The sequence below is a fragment of the Hakea prostrata genome, chromosome 2, assembly GCF_041222555.1.
Source record: "Hakea prostrata isolate BN-2017 chromosome 2, UWA_Hpros_2, whole genome shotgun sequence".
NCBI lineage: Eukaryota > Viridiplantae > Streptophyta > Magnoliopsida > Proteales > Proteaceae > Hakea > Hakea prostrata.
In genome coordinates this window covers 72,298,720-72,316,623 of record NC_142601.1, presented here as the reverse complement: position 1 = coordinate 72,316,623, position 17,904 = coordinate 72,298,720, and the positions used below count along the sequence as shown (strand labels likewise).

Here is a 17,904-nt window from a genome sequence, read left to right as displayed (position 1 = left end):
TGATCATTGACTTTGAGTAAAAAATAAACTTGAGGTGACGCAAAAAATATAAAAGATGTATAACATCAGGAAGAAGAGGGCGTGGATTCGCAAAATATTTTGATACCATACAGAGTTCAAATCTTTTGCATCCGAAAAATATTTTATTATTTTTTACTTGTGGACACCACATGGTTGTGCTCCCCGTCAAGGGAGATGATCCACACTCAACCAAGGATCCCTACTCGTGCAATCATGTGTGGCCTTATGTGAGTGAGAATGAGTGGGGGATGAGCAAGTTGGAGGGTTTATGTCCTCTATAATTCTCATATTTTGTAATTATGTGCATTTATCTCTTATTTTATTGATGTTTAATTTTAGAAATTTATTAGATTTACTTCTTAACTGGGTTTTAATTTGAACATTGAATTATTGACTGTTCTTTTTTTTATTTCTTTGAATATGAAGAGTTTATATATAAGGGTGTGGGGAATATTACTAATATAGGTGCCTTGATAACTCATCTATTAATTTTTGGGTACCAATTTAGTTGTTGTTTTATGGGTTTTTTTTGGTTTTTTTATTGATATTACGAGAAATTTTCAAAAACTCGAGAGCGGGGAGGAAGAGTTTTCTAAAATCAGACGTAGGGACAAGTGTGAATATTTCATACATGAGAGGTCCAAAGGGAAATTTTAAAAAATTAACGAGGCCGGGGAATTTTAAAGAATTAGAAAGACGGTAAGTGCTGATATTTCTCGTAGTATCAATAGTATCGGCCGACACGACACCAAACCCACAAAGGTAATTTCACAATCGTCTCTTAAGCTTCCACGTTTTCAATAAATGCGAATTGCGCACATTTTCTAGCGTTTAGGACTATCCTTGTCAATAGAAAAAAATGGGTAGGGATATTTTAGTCAACTGAGCCTGAAACAAGAGTTCCGTTACATGTTCGCGGTTCCCGCTAATATGTTTTCGCGTGGCGCCGGAGGTGGAGTATTTTCTCTCTACCGCCGTTGGTGAATGCTTCTTTGAATCTTCAATTCAATTCATTTCCAAAAGCATTTCATCAAATCTCGTAGAATTTGTCGTGTTTAATTATCCTCCATAAATTTCTCCAATTTTTTCAGGGTATCGAATCTCATCTTTCCCTCTAATTATTGCCTTTTTGGAGATATCTTTATGCAATTATAGAGAATTTGTTCCAGGAGTAGCGTTTCATCTGTTTAGAACATGAAATTTCCTTTATAAACCTGTTTGATCAACAATTTTGTGCGGAAAACTTGATCGAGATGAGCTATATGCATGTGTTTCTCAACAATTCAGTTTCACCTGTATCTGATCTTCATCGTTTGTTCAAGCTTCGGAATGGAAGACAATTTGTTCGTGCCAATGTTCGAAGAGTTTCGGCTTCTCTTAATCTGGACATGCAACTTCCGGTTTCTGCGAACCTGGAGGATTCGAGACTAGGGTTTGGGGGGAGTAAGGGAGTTATAGATATGGAAGGGAGTGTTCTTGTAGGGACTTATGCGAGAGCTCCAGTTGTGCTGTCGAGTGGAAAGGGATGTTTATTGTATGATATCGAAGGGCGAGAGTACATTGATATGACCTCTGGTATAGCCGTGAATGCACTTGGCCACGGTGATCCGGAGTGGGTTAAAGCGGTAGTCGAGCAGGCAAATCTTCTCACTCACGTGAGTAATGTGTTCTATTCCATCCCTCAGGTCAGATCCAGAGATCCCTTTTCTACTCCCTCCCTCTCTCTCATTCTATACTCATATCTATGTTGAATTTATAATTGTCTGATATCTGACTTCATAAAATGCTTCGGAGTTCGTGAATCAATGATCTATTATTTCAGTATCCTTAGATACTTATATTTGTACTTGTGGAATTTCCATTGGTAGATGGGGAAGAAACGACTAATTACATTGCTTCAAATGTAAAGGATCACTATAAGTTAATTATATGGTTCAAAATTTTCTGTGATTTTACTAATGTGTCACTGTTGTTGTATCATACCAAATTACTGCTAGGCAGATCATTCATTACCTTTTAAGTTGCTTTGCCAGAGTTTTTCTTCTTTCTTTTTTGTTAGAGGGAAGAAAACTGTTGGTTGCAGTTCAACTGCGTATGTGTTGCGGTTGAGACTTTAGGATGGAATCTGGAATTAAAATGAAGTGCTGGAACTCAGTAGTAACCAGAATTAGCTGGTTAGAATGAGGAGAACTGGGAAGTTTAACAGATTCCAGAAATTTAATGTCATTTCCAGAGTGATTATTTTGGATCTAACATAGACAACTCAGAGGTTTTATGTAGAGTAAACGCTTCCTAGATTTCAGAAACTTCAATGGAGAACTGATGGTCAACTAGAAGGCTGAAACAAGAGCTGTAATTTCTCAAATATTGAGTAAACTGGATGGGGACTTTTAACAACAGCATAAGCCCCCACTCTCCCCTGGTTACTTTTTTTCAAGCCTTAAATTTTAGTTTACTGTAGCTCCATTTGGTGCAACAGACCAGTGGTTTGAACTTAAAATACATGAAAGACTAGCCTCAGGCATAAGACAAGAAATCAACTGATATTATTTTTGCTATGAAGTTCAAATGGAACCAAGCAGCATGAAAGAAGATATGAAATAAATGGGAGTAGAAGGATCAGAAAACAGGGTATACACCTTGATGATTCAGAAGATAGAGTTGAAAATATAAGATCCAAGTGAAGAAGAGGAGTTTGGAGAGAGCACTCCATATAGAAAGACAGACTACCAAAGAGGGAGAGAAAACTGGTTATCTTTTTTCTTTCTTTCTTTTTTCTTCTTCTTTTTCTTTTCTTCTTTCCTCTTTTTTTTTTTTTTTTTTTTTTTTAATCTTTTTTCGGTGGATGAGTAAAGAAATTCATTACAAAGACCCCAAAGGGGAAAAGGAAAACTGGTCACTTGACCAGTAGCTCAGCAGCATATGATCAAGCTTACAAAGCCTCTACTGATTTCGTTCTAACTGATGGCTGAGGGTGGTATCTATTTGTTAAGCAAAATATAACTCAGACATGGATTCTAAATCATAATATACAATTGACACAAATTCTAAAATTAAAGACTACCATTTAGACCTTGGAATTTTGAGTGACCTAGATTGTCCAACTGAATATGTCCATTGCTGGCCGGATCATTCAGATCGGTTGTTCTTCGTCCACCCAAAATATAGTAGCATGGCTAGCGTTTTATGAATGTAAGAAAAAGCAAGGGTAATGTTGCTATGAAAACTCCAACCTCACATTGAAAATTTACATTCCCATTGTAGTCCTTTTTATTATTGTATTACTCGGTTGTAAGATTTCCCCAAAAGCACATTACCTGTTTGGGCTCCCTGGACATCAAGTACTAGATTCCAAACTAATGGATTTCCGTTTGTACTGGTGTTCCATGCGATATTGCTGATACACCTGTATATATATGAGCATGCCAAGGAATTTTGTGATGTTGATTGTATCACTAGGAATTGAACATCCACAACCTACTTATTGCTTGTTGTTTTGATTTCTTCCATTCTGCTTGCATTTAGATCAGCTTACCACAAGCATCATGAAGGAAACTCTAAAAGTGTAGGGAGTTCTATTTTTTCATAGTTGTTTGCCATGAATACTTAAACATTGAAAAAAGTAGGTATAACTGATAAGTTTATCCTGGAAACCTCAAATTGTTGATTATAGTGAGAATCCTACTACTGTGGAAAAATATGCTAGACAGCAAACTGTTCAATTGGGTGATTTGAAATAGATTGTGCCTTAACCGACAATTTCAGGACAAATATTTTTCTGGGGATGAATGATGTATATTTTAGTGTCATACATTTTGGACAAGAAAGAAAGTAAACCTTCATTTTAAGGTTTGTAATATTAAATGTGGCTTTTTTATTTTTTGGGCTGCTCTAGTTTTATGCCATATCTAACTTATTATTAAATTCTGTGTTTCATGGTGGTTAAAATGCAATTTTTATGTTTGATGTAGGTGGAACTTGCACAAATATTAGTGGACTCTTCTTTTGCGGATCGTGTTTTTTTCTCAAACTCTGGTACTGAAGCAAATGAAGCAGCTATTAAATTTGCTAGGAAGTTTCAAATATTCTCTCAGCCTGATGAAAAACATCCGGCCACAGAATTTATTTCTTTTTCCAATAGCTTCCATGGGAGGACAATGGGTGCACTTGCCTTGACCAGCAAAAAGTATTACAGATCACCTTTTGAACCTGTCATGCCTGGTGTGACCTTCGTAGAATATGGGAACATTCAAGCTGCAAAAGCAGCTGTTAAACGTGGAAAAACAGCAGCAGTTTTTGTCGAACCTATCCAGGGTGAAGGGGGTATATACAGTGCCACAAAGGATTTCCTGCAGTCATTACGTGATGTATGTGATGGTGCTGGAGCTCTCCTGGTCTTTGACGAGGTAAGTTTCTTATTTCTAAGTATATTTGTGTAACCATGAAACTAAAGTTACGTAGGTTAGGAGTCATATTTTTTAGAAGATCTCGGCAAAAGCTAAGCTGATGGTATTCAAGTTGCTGGGGTAAAGCTGCATAGGGAAATTCCTACCCACCCACCCCCACCCCCCTGTGACGACTTTGCTTGTGTGGAAGCCTTTGTCATCTCTTATGTTTTTCTAGGAGGCACAGAGTGGTACTGGAAGATGTTCTTGAATTGAATGGTTATGGGTATTTGGGGATGAAGCTATGCAAAACTTTAACTGCCGCATGGCAGTCAAGGTGGGTTCCAAATGTTTTTGAACAGAAGTGAGATCCAAATTTGGTGGAGATGGTATCCATGCCAACATCTATCCACTGACCAATTAAACCCTCTGTGTCCTTAATGAGGTAAAAGGAGTAGGAAAATTATCGGAAGTCAACTCTACATAAAGCCTAATCAGCTTTGCCAATGGTCTGACAAGTAGGTGATGCATTATCCAGCAGCTGACATGAAAAAGAGGAAGAGAAGAACCTATGTGGAAAACAAGATTCAGTTACTTTTGCTTGTCCAGCTCCCCAGCTGCGCCTCTTAAGGGGGAGGTATGGACAGGTTATGATGAGGGCCAGCCTGTTTGACTGAGTGTGAACTAGTTTTTTCTGGTTTGATTCTGGTTCACTTAAGAAACCAGAAACCATTTCAGGTTTTTTCTTTCCAGACAGTTGTGAGATGATTTTGCACGGAGTTCTACATGGTTGTTGTTCAGAAAATCTAGAGGTGATTCGACTTATCTATTTGAATCCACTGGTTCAACTATTTTCCATTTTATGATTTTGTGCCTAGGTCTGAATGGTGGTTGTTCTGAGAATCTAGTGGTGATTATACTAATCTATTTGACCATTAATTCAACCATTTTCCATTTTTCCTGCTCTATATTTTCTATTACTCTCAGATGGATGGCTGTCATGAAACAAGTTTTCTGTCAGCAGTTTTCGCATTTTCACCTTTAAGGCACATCTGACAGGAGTATCTTTTCGTGTTCTGTTTCTTTCTCTTTAGGTTCAATGTGGGCTAGGCCGAACTGGGAACCTCTGGGCGCATGAGGCACATGGAATCACCCCAGATATGATGACACTCGCCAAACCTCTAGCTGGTGGTCTTCCCATTGGTGCTGTTCTTGTGACAGAAAGAGTTGCTGCTGCCATAAATTCTGGAGACCATGGGAGCACCTTTGCTGGGGGACCTCTTGTATGTCATGCTGCCATTGCTGTGTTAAGTAAGATCAGGAAGCCTGGTTTCCTAACCAGTGTCTCCAAGAAAGGTCTGTACTTGAAACAGCTGCTAACTCAGAAGCTAGGGGAAAACCCACACGTGAAGGAAGTACGAGGGCTTGGGCTTATAGCTGGGATAGAACTGGATGTGCCTGCAGCACCACTTGTAGATGCGTGCAGGAACTCTGGCCTTCTGATTCTAACTGCTGGAAAAGGGAATGTTGTGAGGCTTGTTCCTCCATTGGTTATTTCTGAACAGGAGCTGGAATCTGCAGTGGAGATTATGTCAGAGTGCATGTCTGCTCTTGACAGGAGCAATTCGAATTAATACAAGAAATACTGATGGTTAAAGTTTAGTTGTAGGTATAATGTTTTACCTTCGGATCCATGTATCCATGTTCAAATTTGAAATTACTTAAAATGCTGAGACAATGAGACCAGAGCGTACTCTCTGGAAGTGTCAATATCCCATTCTTATATGGACTGAATGCTATCCGACGTACCCTTCCCTTCACAGTGGCCCTTGTTTTAAAGTAGTCAGGTCCTCTACTGGAGAGATAGTGCTATATTGTGACTCGGTTTCTTGTATTCGACTTTGAAGATGCAGCCGCATTGACATACTTAGCGAGAACCAATCTGAGGTCTCCACCACTTTTTTTAGAAAATGTGCCTCCAGCACGCCTTTTTTCGCTTCCTCTTTCACTTGAATTTTGAAATCTGGCTTACTCCGGGCTACGTGTCAAAGACCCTTTGCGTGTTTAGAAGTGGATTCGAACCACTAACACAAGGATTTTCAGTCCTTTGCTCTAGTAGGTGATCCAAGTGGTCCCTTTTTAGAGATCCGTGATGGAAGTGGAGGGTTTGGTACAATACAGCCCAACATGATGGATCGACCTGTTTATCCGATTAGAGTTTAAATATATGTACCTTATACATACCTAAGTCAAGAACCCTCTGTTATCCCCTTCAATTAGGCAGAGATGTTCGAATTATGCTGGTCATCTGAAATTGAACTGTGGCTTCTCGTGGATTTCTAAAGAGTCTCGTGGGGGCTTTGGGTGTATTGTTCATGACTCCAGTGGAGTACCCCTTATGGCCTCTTCAATTCCATTTCACGCTCAATCAGTTCTGGTAGGTGAAGCTACTGCTGTCTTAGAAGGTATTTTAGCTGTGGTGGAAGGTGGCTTCGTGGATGTGGTGGTTTCTAACCCGCTTGCAAATTGAAATTGGTAAAGAAAAGAGAATATGCAGTACCCTACAGTGATGCTTTTAAGCCAAAATGCTCTTCTTTATACCACGTCATACCTGGAATAAGAGCCAACATATTCATCCCACACGGATTCTGAAAACAGTTCTTAACGAGGTTCTACTTTCCAATGGCATAAATATGATCCGTTTAATACATGAAAAAAAAAATATATATATATATATAGATATAAGGATCAGTCTAAAACCACAAAACTAATCATTAATGTCTGTATTAATCACCACACCACATTTAACCTTCCCATTACTCAACAGATTTTTGCTATTTACACCAGATATTCAACATAATGGTAGTAATACTAGTAGTAGTAGTGGTAGTAGTAATAATAATAATAATAGCCTGGATGTAAGCCTGTAATGAATGGATGAGAAGGGAAATCTGAGGGTGTAAATATAGCAATGCCAATTTCTATCCTCGATCCCGGACAACTAAGCTGCATGACCTGCTTAACCTAAGAGCCTTCTCAGCGGAGCTGGCTTTATTATTAATAGTCTGTGATTTCATCACCATGGTCACCATCGATCGTGTTTCGTATCCCACTACCCCACTCATGTTCTGATTATCACCTTTTCCGTTGATGACTGTAGAATGAGTTGTTGAATCCCCTCGTGTTGTAGCCCTCTGCCATGTGTGTGAGCTCAAGCCCGAATGGACATACGCTCTTCCTCTCTCCTCATAGAGCTTTTGGCTTGTCATTCTATCCTGAATCTCCTTAAGTTCAGCTTCAAGCCAGTTGCACAGACAATCCCCTGCTTGAGCTGATGCTGAAGCTAATAGAGCTGATCTCATAGTTGCAAGAACCGATTGTGCACCCTCAAGGTTTCCCTTCTCAGCCATGCCCTGGGCCTCTGCAATGCATTCTGTTACCAACAAACGGTTCTGTTGCCGGTCAACGTCTAAGCTCATTGTGTTGTCCTCTGACGACAGAACCCTTGGCCGACGTATCTCCACTATCTTACTCTCTGCCTGGTAAACCTCCTGTGCTAGTGGGTCCTTGTAAGAACATTCAACAGACAACAATGGTGTAGTTGGCACTCTTTCCTCACATTCAGCTGAGAACACAGGGACAGAGACTTGAACAAGGAAATCTTTCTCTTCATCAGCATACAAATCCCCAACTTCAACAAGACCCTGCTGCCCTTGGTTTAAAATTTTGCTTGAGTATTTTCCTGCAGGTATTGAGCCAATGCACACTCCCGGAGAGACTGTGCTCACTGTGAGTTGCAGTTCCTGAGCCACTACACTAAGGAGACCACCAATGCATCTGGCAAAGGCATCTTGTATTATGTCTTCTGATTGTATGAAGGAAAACGTCCCTCCTGATGCATCTGATATGGCATGCATGGCGGCAGCATCATGATCTGAGCCAAAGCCAAATGCATGAACTGGGAAAGATGCTCTGCGCCCTGCTTCTCTGGAACTACTATTATTAGGACAGATGGAAGATGGCAAGAGGCTTAGAAAATCCGACACCCATGAATCTGAGGAGGCAACATTACGCGAGCTCTGACGACGGTTTTGATTAGTAATGTAGTTATCCTGACCATCAGAGAGGAAAATGATGCTCGCAACTGGGTTCCGCTCACGCCGATCCTCAAGAACCTGAACTCCTTTTCTGAGCCCATCAACTATGTTAGTCCCACCAGTCGATCGAAGGGAATCTATCGCCGCAGTAGCATGATCACGGCCAGTTTCAGTCATCCGGCGAAGTGGAAATACCCGTCTAGCAGTTGATGAGAAAGCAATTACTGCAAGGCGATCGGCAGGTCCAAGATTCTGTATCACAAAGCCGACTGCCTGCTTGAGGAGTGTAAGCTTTGTACCTTCCATGCTTCCACTGACGTCAAGCACTGTCACAAGGTCAATAGGTGCACGGTCACGGTGGCAGGTGTTATCAGGAAGTGCTGGTGCCTTAACACCAATAAGCACAGCGAATGCAGGACGGTTCACTGTAGCTAGTACAGCAGGGAACTCAGGAAAGGCCCTGATAGTAGGAGCTGGGTGGACCGAAAGTGAGGGAGAGGTTGAGTCTAGGTTGGCGGTACTTAGTAGGGGTTCATCATCAGAGAAACGGGGAGCTTCAGCACGCCGTGAAGGCTGCTGCAGAAGTCGACCATAGAGGGAAGCATGATATTCATTTAGTGGGGAGTCCAAAGGCGCAATACGAGCCTGTCCAATGCCATTCAATTGAGGATCAACGACACCAATTGGGGACTGGAATGGGACCTCTTTCCACTTTGAGCGGCAAATGGGGCAGACTTCATTTCCATGCTTCACACTAGAGGCAATGCAACTGAAGTGGAAGGCGTGGGAGCACTCAGCTATGAAGATGGCCTTTCCTTGCCCTGGTTTCATGTTCACCAAGCATATAGGACATGTTTTCTGCAGCAAAAATAAATTTTAATGGTACTGTCAGAAATTATTTAAGCCAATGCATGACTTCATCCTGCAACATTATTAGGAACCCTAATTAATAAAGTCACTGAATATCTAATGTGCCTTCCGAAACAAATGCTCCGTTGCGCCCGATAATATCTTCCACAGACACATGTTTTGCAGGATCTTGATAACTTCAATGATTGAAGCATTTTATAAAATGAACCAAGCACGGCAAAATGAACACTTCAAAAGGCTCTAACTGTACCGTGGAAAATCAAATGCAAAAGTAAAGTGCATTGGTTCTTCATAAGAAGTACATAATTTTAATCCCTTCCCCTGTTAATAATTGAAGGAAGTGCATGTAACAAACAAACTTTCAACAAACGCATCATCAGTAGGCAGATTCTGTAAAACCAGAAGTAAATGCAGCAGGCTACTAAAACAATCCTCACTGCTTAACAGTGGGACTGGGCTGGTTGGCGGGATTTTAATTGATTGCAAAGCCGAAACCTAAATGAAGAACAATGTACACTAACAAGCTTGTACAGAAAAAGAACAGAAGATGGAACCAGCTAAGGTTGAAATGCAAAGGAACTGAAATCTGCAGTCTAAGCCAAAACTGCTGTGACTGATTAACCTACCCCAGCTCAAAGATCACAAAATTAATAAACGTTCTTTGCAAGGGCAACAGAATCAAGCCAGTAAAAGAAAATCTAAACAAAAAACCTGCACTGTAGAAACAGTCATAAACAACAGTGAACAGTAACCAACTACCATCTTAGACCATGGAACATGGTTTGTCATAAACAATCTCCATTGACCAAATAATCTAGTCCTTAGATAACAACAATTAGATGCAGTTTTTGACAACTTCAACAATTAAAAACGTCTTCAAGTAGCCAACTAATATCTTAGACCATGGAACAACAATTTTTTAAAATAAACACCCCCAAAAAAAAATCCCTACGGTCCCACTCCCAAACAGTGATGGCTGATAGGCGGTCCTTTCTGCCTTGGTCAGGCAATGCCAATTTCGCATTACACCAAGAGTTTCCAGTAAAATCAGAATCGATTGAACGGACTGAAAAGCAAAGCCGGCATATTTTAAAATTAGCCGCATCGTCGCCGGCCAAAAATACGGAATCAATTTCATAAAAATACCAAATCTCTCAACAAAATCGTTTGGTTTAAAAGTTCAACAAGAAAGAAGACGAGTGCAAACCCGAACCCATTACATCTTCAAAGCTGGAAGTTATGAGAGGAAAATCGACTGCAAACACAGGTTGAAATGGAATGTTGAAATGGAATGAAAAATGAAAAAAAATAAAAAGTAGGTAAACAAGAAACCGACCTTAAAAGATCTGCCGCCGGAGCTAAGAGCTCTTGAAAGCCTTGAACCAGATGAATTAGACCTTGAAGCTCTGGAATCTTTGTCAGAAATGTCGGATGAAGGAGAAGGAGAAGGAGCAGCTTCAACTGATACCGAAGAAGACTTAAAAGAAAAAAACTTCCGTGACAAGGATTTCTTCAATTTGATGAATGGATTCGACATAGCTGACCACCTCCGGAGATTAAATGAAAAAAGAAAATGAAGTTCCTGCGGAACTAGGGTTTCAAAGACTTGCAGAGCTAGGGTTTGAATCCCTCATTTGAACTACAAGGAGATGAAAATGGAATGGATGAGAAAACCAAAGAGCAAAACAGGAAGGCAAGAATGAATTTGCCTTTCCGTTTTCTCTCTTGGCTCCTTTCCTTTAATAATTATTAATTTTGTTTTGCTCCTAATTCAGTTTTATATTTTCCAACGTGGCCTATAAATAGTATCATATGGAGAAAAAGTAAGACAAAAGTGATCTTTCCGAACACAATATTAGAAAAGTAAATATAAATGTGTGGGGCCCGTTGACGATTTCGAGGATTATTTGGCGAAATTATAGAGAATAAATGATTTATCAAAGCAGGTAAAACTGCCTAATTCTGAATTTATTGTTTTTGGGTAAGACTAATTCTGATTTGACGGTTAAGAAAAAGTGATATGCTTCAAATATTAAAACTATTATTTTTCAATCAGTGGGTCCTGTAGCTTGATCGACGGTTAGATGGAATGGAAGTCTTTTTTTTTTTTTTTTTTTGGTTAAACGGAATGGAAGTCTTGTCATAACAGTTTTTTTCATGAAGAACAAAAGAAGTAAAAAATCTGTCAAGAAACCCAAATATTATTTCAAAAACCCTAGAATCGGTTAGAATCAGTTCTAAAGGATCCTACCGTTAATTTTAAAGCCGAAATCTTTTGCTATCCCAGAGACTAGCAATATTAGTTCCAGTATATCTAAAATCGATGCTCAACACAATCAAAAGTTAATTGTACAAAGATTAGACCAAGCAACTTATCCACAAAAAAGAATGGGTTATACATGATACTCTTATTATGTTCATGAATCCACGATTTTTTTTCAAGGTTTTTTTTTATTTAATTTTGAATTTTTTTCAAGGTTTCAAGGCATTTGATATGTAAACATATAATCTTGTTTAATATTAATATGAATATTGATGCAGATTTGGAGTATCGGGTCATTTTGCTGCCACTAATAACGATATCCGCAAGTATTGAATATTGTTAAAGATTGCCTAATGAGGAAGACTTGGTACATACTACCAAGAGGTTGGTTTAGTTAGCAAAAACCAAAGCCTTATAAGAAGAAGTCAACTTCTAGAAACATATAAAAAAGAGAATAAATGACTTGTTCATTTGTCAAGATAAGTTTACTTAAACAAATCTAAGTTCAAATTTTTCAATATTAAATCATTGATTTTTTCTCTGGATCTTACTAGGTCTGTGCATTTGACATGGAGGTGTTTGTGATGTCCAACATTGGATGACCGCTACATGAACTCTATCAAATCTCAATAGTAAAGAAATGGTTCATTTTTAATAAAAAAAATTTATTTATTTCATTTTAGGTTGGTATTATATACATGTGCTCTTTTATAAGGCTAGCTATAATTTAATAGAATCCACGCCGTATCCATCCAATGCTAAGCAACACAAACACCACCACATCAAACGTACTAGTTCAGCAAGATTCACTTTTCTTTATTATAAAAAAATTTAAAACTAAATTTATCCCCTTTTTTTATGTAAACTTTAGTTCATATAGTGAAATTATGTTGAAAATTCTTATAAAAAAAATAAAAAAATAATAATAAGGAGAGAGAAAATTAGAAATCCAAATAGAAATAAGTACGAGAGATATGTACTTGCCACGCCAACAGGTGTGCGAAAAAGATATCATTCCATATGGGAGTCTTGCATTCAAACATGAGAGAGAAGAGAAAAAGAAAACAGATGTACTAAGAAAATTCCACTCTATCGTCTCTATCGTCTCTATCCTTACATTGTGGTTTTTTTCATTAAAGTAAGAATAGGCACATAAACAATAGCCAAATTATGAATTCAATATCATGATATCACAATCAAACAAAGTCAAACACGATTTGATATCACATTCAAATGTTTCCATGGACCTTATCTCGTCGCTACGACTCAAACTTGCACGTGCTGAAATCTTGATGTGAATTGTTTTCGCGATCGTTGATTGTATGGTAAGATAATAATAAAGACTTGCCCTTTCACGGGGAGGTTCTGAGTTTGCACTCATTCGATAGCGTATATTAATAATTTAGTTATCACCGTAACAATCTACTTTTCCAAAAAAAAAAAAGAAGAAGAAGAAGTAAGATTGATCCATCCAAATCAAGTTTACTTCATAGGATAAGATTGTTTGGTTGGTAATTAACACATCCAAATCAGGTTTACCTATCTATCATTCATGCTATCGTAGAGTTGTTTGATGGGTAAAACCAATAATTTTTAGTGAAGAGATTGTAAATTAGATTAGTCTTGGGAGTTGACATTTTAGACTTTCAAAAACTATTCATAAAAAAGTTAGAAAATTTTCCTCATATTTATTGTGAGAAGAGAAGACAATTTGTTGTTTGTTTGGTAACATTTGACAAGAGAATTTTGATAACCTATGAACAACGAAGAATGGAGAGTTACCATTTCAGAGTTGCTCAATTGGTAATGGCCAATACCTTTTAGTGAAGAGTTTATAAGATCAACTATCATTCATGGTATATATAATTGACGTGTCAACAAATTGCTCAGCCTTTGGAATCCTGCAAGATAACGTCAGATGTGAACCAACTCAGCGGTCGGGAAGCCACCTTCGAAGGTTAAGTCAATTAAATGGAATACCATAGAGTTCTAGCTAGTTGCAGAGCGTATTTGATTAATGATAATGGAAGGAAACGATTAAAATACCTTTGTTTTCTGCGACTCTTTAGTTTATAGAGGATTTACCTCTTATTCTCGACTATCATATTCGTCTATGATTTTTCTTGGTAACCATCTAATCATATGGTTTTCCCCTTCTTTCGGAGTTGATTGTAGTTTTCATATATTGCACGATCGTGTGTCTTGAAATCTACAAAAGCACGTCTCTTTCTATAACCGTCAGGTTCCTTCGTACTCACGCTTTTTTCATGGTTTGACCTTTGAACCAGTCCCGACTGGGGTCCTTGACCCAACTATGGTTGAATCCGATTTATTATTATTTTATCCTCATCAAGAACATTCTCATCTCTTGTATATAAAAAGTTACCAAAAAAAAAAATCCTATACAGCGTGGCAAGTTTCGCGTTGCCAAATAAAAAATAATAAATAAGTAAATAAGGAAGACAAAAACTTTATGAAATATGAAGCCCATGCCTAAGGTGGCCCATTCTAACTCTCTTTTACTTTATCGTGATAACTTTGTTTATGAATTCATGGACTCAAAAGGCCCATATTGACACGAGTATGTTTGCATTTTGGAAAGAAAAAAAAAAAAAAGTTTACATGGGCCCCTCTCTATTACCATTGAAAGCAGGGTGTACCCCGTCTAAAATGAAAATATTGCAAAGACCCTTCTACTTTTAATATTGTTACTAAAATGATAAAGATGTTAACAAATAGTGAAAAACTTGTATTCAATTTGTATTCAATTTGTATTCATGTCCATTTAGAATAATCTACTTAAACAAATAACTATCCGATTATCATCCGAATCCAATTAAGTCCATCTAAAAACCAATAAGATATTATCTGAATCCATCCAAATATAATAGAATCCGGACATGGTATTGCCACTATCAGATACGAATCCAATCTGTTCACATATCTTACCAACATTACCTACTCCAGTATTTTATGGACTACTACCCATTACTCCTCACTGGTAGAGAATCGTTCTAAGATCTATTAATGAGTGGCAATCTTGAAGGTAAAAGTCTTGATTGCTTTGTAGACCATTGAATCGCCATTGAAATTGCTTGCTGTCCATGCTATAGATCTGCAATAGAACATGGGAAGAACTAGTTTTGGGTATATTATTGTTGCCACTTTCTTCTTGTCTTAATAATCTTTGTTGTCACCATGCTGCGTTGCTTTCTATTAGGAACCCAATTTCATGTCTGCAAACACCGGATCATCAAGGATGAAAGTACCGAGGGAAAGTTTTTCTCTTTCAAACGGGAAAGTGTTGAAGAGAGACAAACAGGGAATCCGAATCGTAGGAAGAACATAAACAGTAAATGGGGGTATAATGGTCGTATTAAAAAATTATATCAACTTAAATAGTTAAATGTAATCAATCACTAATGGTGAGAAAGATGAAGGGGTCTTTGCAAGGTTTTAATTTTGGAGGGTGTGCATTTTGATTTGAATAAAATTGGAGGGATTCATGTAAATAATTCAAAGAGGTGGATTTTATCCCTAATTCGTGGTGGATACAAGTGAGCGGAGCATAGACTTCTACCTGTAAGACTTGGTCAAAACAAGTTGATCCAAGCATTGAGGCCTAAGGTTCAGTTGAGTCAAAACCAATTCATGTCAAGAGTGAGACTTCAACCTGAACCCAATTATGAGGCAAATTAAGTTTGGATCATTTTGGACCTAACAAAGAAAAAAATGAAAAAAAGAGAAAAATGAGTTGCAAATGTGGAGTATGGACCTTGAATTGAAGATTGAGATACTCAGTTCTTAATCTTTGTGGTCTTTAGCTCAAATTCTTTTTGTCCATTCGTAGGAAAGGAAAATGTACCTAATTGTCTCTATATTATTGTCCCAAAGTATACAAGAAGGGTGTACATTTTCCATCTAGGTAGAGTGGCCCTAATTTAATTTTTCTTTCAACAAAATACGCTCCGCCAGTTAGAAGTAGAGAAGTCGCCATTACTTGTGAATCCGGATCATCACCCGTCAGGAGAGCACTTTGTGCTCCCTGACCCGATGGCTTTACCACCACAACTTCGGTGGGATCCACAGGTAATTAAAAAAAAAAATTATAATAATAAAAATTATAAAAAAAGAAAAGAAAAAAGATCCCATCACCCAAACCTTGGTCCCCATCATAAGGTCCCCCTATATTTATGATGGTAAAGCCGTCATGAAGCAGAAAATGCTACCCCAACAGATACGGACTCATTACTTGTGATTGTTGATTTGACACTCCCCTCATTTGATCCCTTGCATAGTTCCATAACTTCCATCCCTCGATAGCTACACCACCGTTGATCACTTTCTTCTCTTAACGATGACATGTCACACTGGGCCACTAGCTGCTCTTAAAAGTGGGCATCACCTTCTATTGGCTGTTTGTTTTTTTTTTTTTTTTAAATCAAAGAAAGAAAAATTCATTACTGATTTAAAGTTACAAAATTCAGCATTTTCTATTTTGGATTTAATATCTACCAAGTGAAATATTAAATAGATGGGCCAGTGAAGTTTGGGTGGGCTATGGAAGAGTAGGATTGCCGTCTCTTCATTTACCCAAACTTCATGAATAGAATATGAGTATTTCATGCTTTCCTTCATCGCCCTTATTGTTGCTTCTAAAGAGTTGTTTTTTTTTTTTGCAAATATGCTGTTTTTTCCTACATGATTTTGCTTTTCTCCATAATCCCTATGCTCCATCCAGTTTTATCTACTGATTTGTTATGCCACCGCACAAAGCAAAACAGTAGTGAAGCACACGGATTATTTAATGTAAAATACTAAAATTACCTTCAATTGATTGATGAAGAAATATAAGTGAAGCACAAAGAATATCTACTTCCCATCAAGGAAAAACAAAATATGTTCTCCTGAAGCTTTTAAACTATGCAGTAAGAAGTACATGAGTGATGAGACCCACTCAATTTTTTTTTTTTTAATATCTATAAGTAGGCCCTACTATTATTATGTGGTGAAAAACATAATGATAACACATTATTCTCGGTTGAGCTTCAGTGCTGCCGGTGATATTTGATCTCGATTGTCGGCAAAATGTGCAACATTCAAGTTCACAGGAGACTCATGGGACTCATATTAGATCCATTTATGATAAGGAAATGGACCATCTATTTTATTGTAGATGTGTGCCATGTGTCCCAACATCACATTAAATGATTGAAATTCATTTATAAATCACATCAATCAATTGATAAATTTATGATAAGGAAATGAACCTGATAAAATTTTGAGACTCATGTGGCCGTGTCGTGGTCGCTTGAAGATTTTTTTTTTTTTTTTTTTTTTGGTAAAAAAGGTGTTGATTAATATATTATAATATAAATAGAAAATTACAACCTATAATAGACATGCCCCGCTTTATTGTCGGCAACAATTTTTGCCAGACGAGGGGGTAAGGCATGGATTAGGAATGTATGTTCCGTCTCTAATTCAGATGAAATAAAACAGGCCAAAAAATTAGCAGTGACATTCACCTCACACAAATGATTGACGAAAATACAATTTGTAAAATTTGGTCACAAATTGTGGATGTTTTCTAACAAATCACGCACAATCCAAGGTGCAGCCTCTAGTTGCCACTAGAGTGATCGCTTGTAAAGAATCACTTCGAACTTCGACGTTCAGAAATCCACAGTTACTTGCGGCCTCCATTCCAATTTTCAAAGCAAGTAATTCCATTCATAACACGCTGATACCAATACATCCTCCTGCAATTGCGAAGACAACGTCTCCATTGGAATCATGACCCATCGTTCCAAATCTTCTTTGATGAGTCCGGATCAGCTCCCCGTCGGGGTAGTACAAAGTGCTCCCTGACGGCTTTACCACCATAAAAACAGGGGGTCAAGGGTGGGGTGATGAGAGGGCTTTTTATTTTTTTTAATTTTTACAGGTGGGCCCCACCAAATTTGTGGTGAAAAAGCTGTCGGGGAGGGGGTAATTATCCGAATTCTTCCTTGATTCCCAACCACCGATCCATCACAATTTATTGCTATTCGACCGAGGATTTGTTTTCTCATAATAGTTTGCATGTTCTTAGTCGGCACCGCGTGGTTGGGCCGGTGTTTTATGTTTTAAAATTACACGAAATGGTGACAGACACTGCTTGCATTAATTGCTGCAATAATAATATAATATTAAATACAATTGAATATACATAAATATCCTTAAATGCTGATGGCGTGGCAACGTGGTAGGTCCAAAAGCATTGGGC

At 38.0% G+C, this 17,904-nt stretch overlaps 2 protein-coding genes across 2 annotated transcripts; one reads left to right on the top strand and one right to left on the bottom strand.

Moving 5' to 3' along the window:
• Positions 1–880: 880 nt before the first annotated feature.
• Positions 881–6,334, top strand: LOC149026280 (acetylornithine aminotransferase, mitochondrial-like). The gene is made up of 3 exons (XM_089146539.1): positions 881–1,706; positions 3,993–4,427; positions 5,501–6,334. Exons 1-3 carry the CDS (start codon positions 1,275–1,277, stop codon positions 6,038–6,040), a joined length of 1,407 nt encoding a protein of 468 aa, XP_089002665.1. The 5' UTR covers positions 881–1,274; the 3' UTR covers positions 6,041–6,334.
• Positions 6,335–7,125: 791 nt separating this feature from the next.
• On the bottom strand, positions 7,126–11,124 carry LOC149026279 (E3 ubiquitin-protein ligase WAV3-like). Its single transcript, XM_089146538.1, has 2 exons — positions 10,710–11,124; positions 7,126–9,361 (listed from the first exon to the last, which is right to left on the bottom strand). The coding sequence occupies exons 1-2, from the start codon at positions 10,908–10,910 to the stop codon at positions 7,388–7,390; spliced, it is 2,175 nt and encodes a 724-aa protein (XP_089002664.1). The 5' UTR covers positions 10,911–11,124; the 3' UTR covers positions 7,126–7,387.
• Between the last annotated feature and the right edge of the window lie 6,780 nt (positions 11,125–17,904).

Coding starts and splice junctions, on each gene's coding strand:
- LOC149026280 (XM_089146539.1), top strand. CDS start 1,275: ATGAGCTATATGCATGTGTTTCTCAACAATTCAGTTTCACCTGTATCT. Junction 1,707..3,992: donor TGTTCTATTCCATCCCTCAG/GTCAGATCCAGA, acceptor TGTTTGATGTAG/GTGGAACTTGCACAAATATT. Junction 4,428..5,500: donor CTCTCCTGGTCTTTGACGAG/GTAAGTTTCTTA, acceptor CTTTCTCTTTAG/GTTCAATGTGGGCTAGGCCG.
- LOC149026279 (XM_089146538.1), bottom strand. CDS start 10,910: ATGTCGAATCCATTCATCAAATTGAAGAAATCCTTGTCACGGAAGTTT. Junction 9,362..10,709: donor CCGGCGGCAGATCTTTTAAG/GTCGGTTTCTTG, acceptor TTTTTGCTGCAG/AAAACATGTCCTATATGCTT.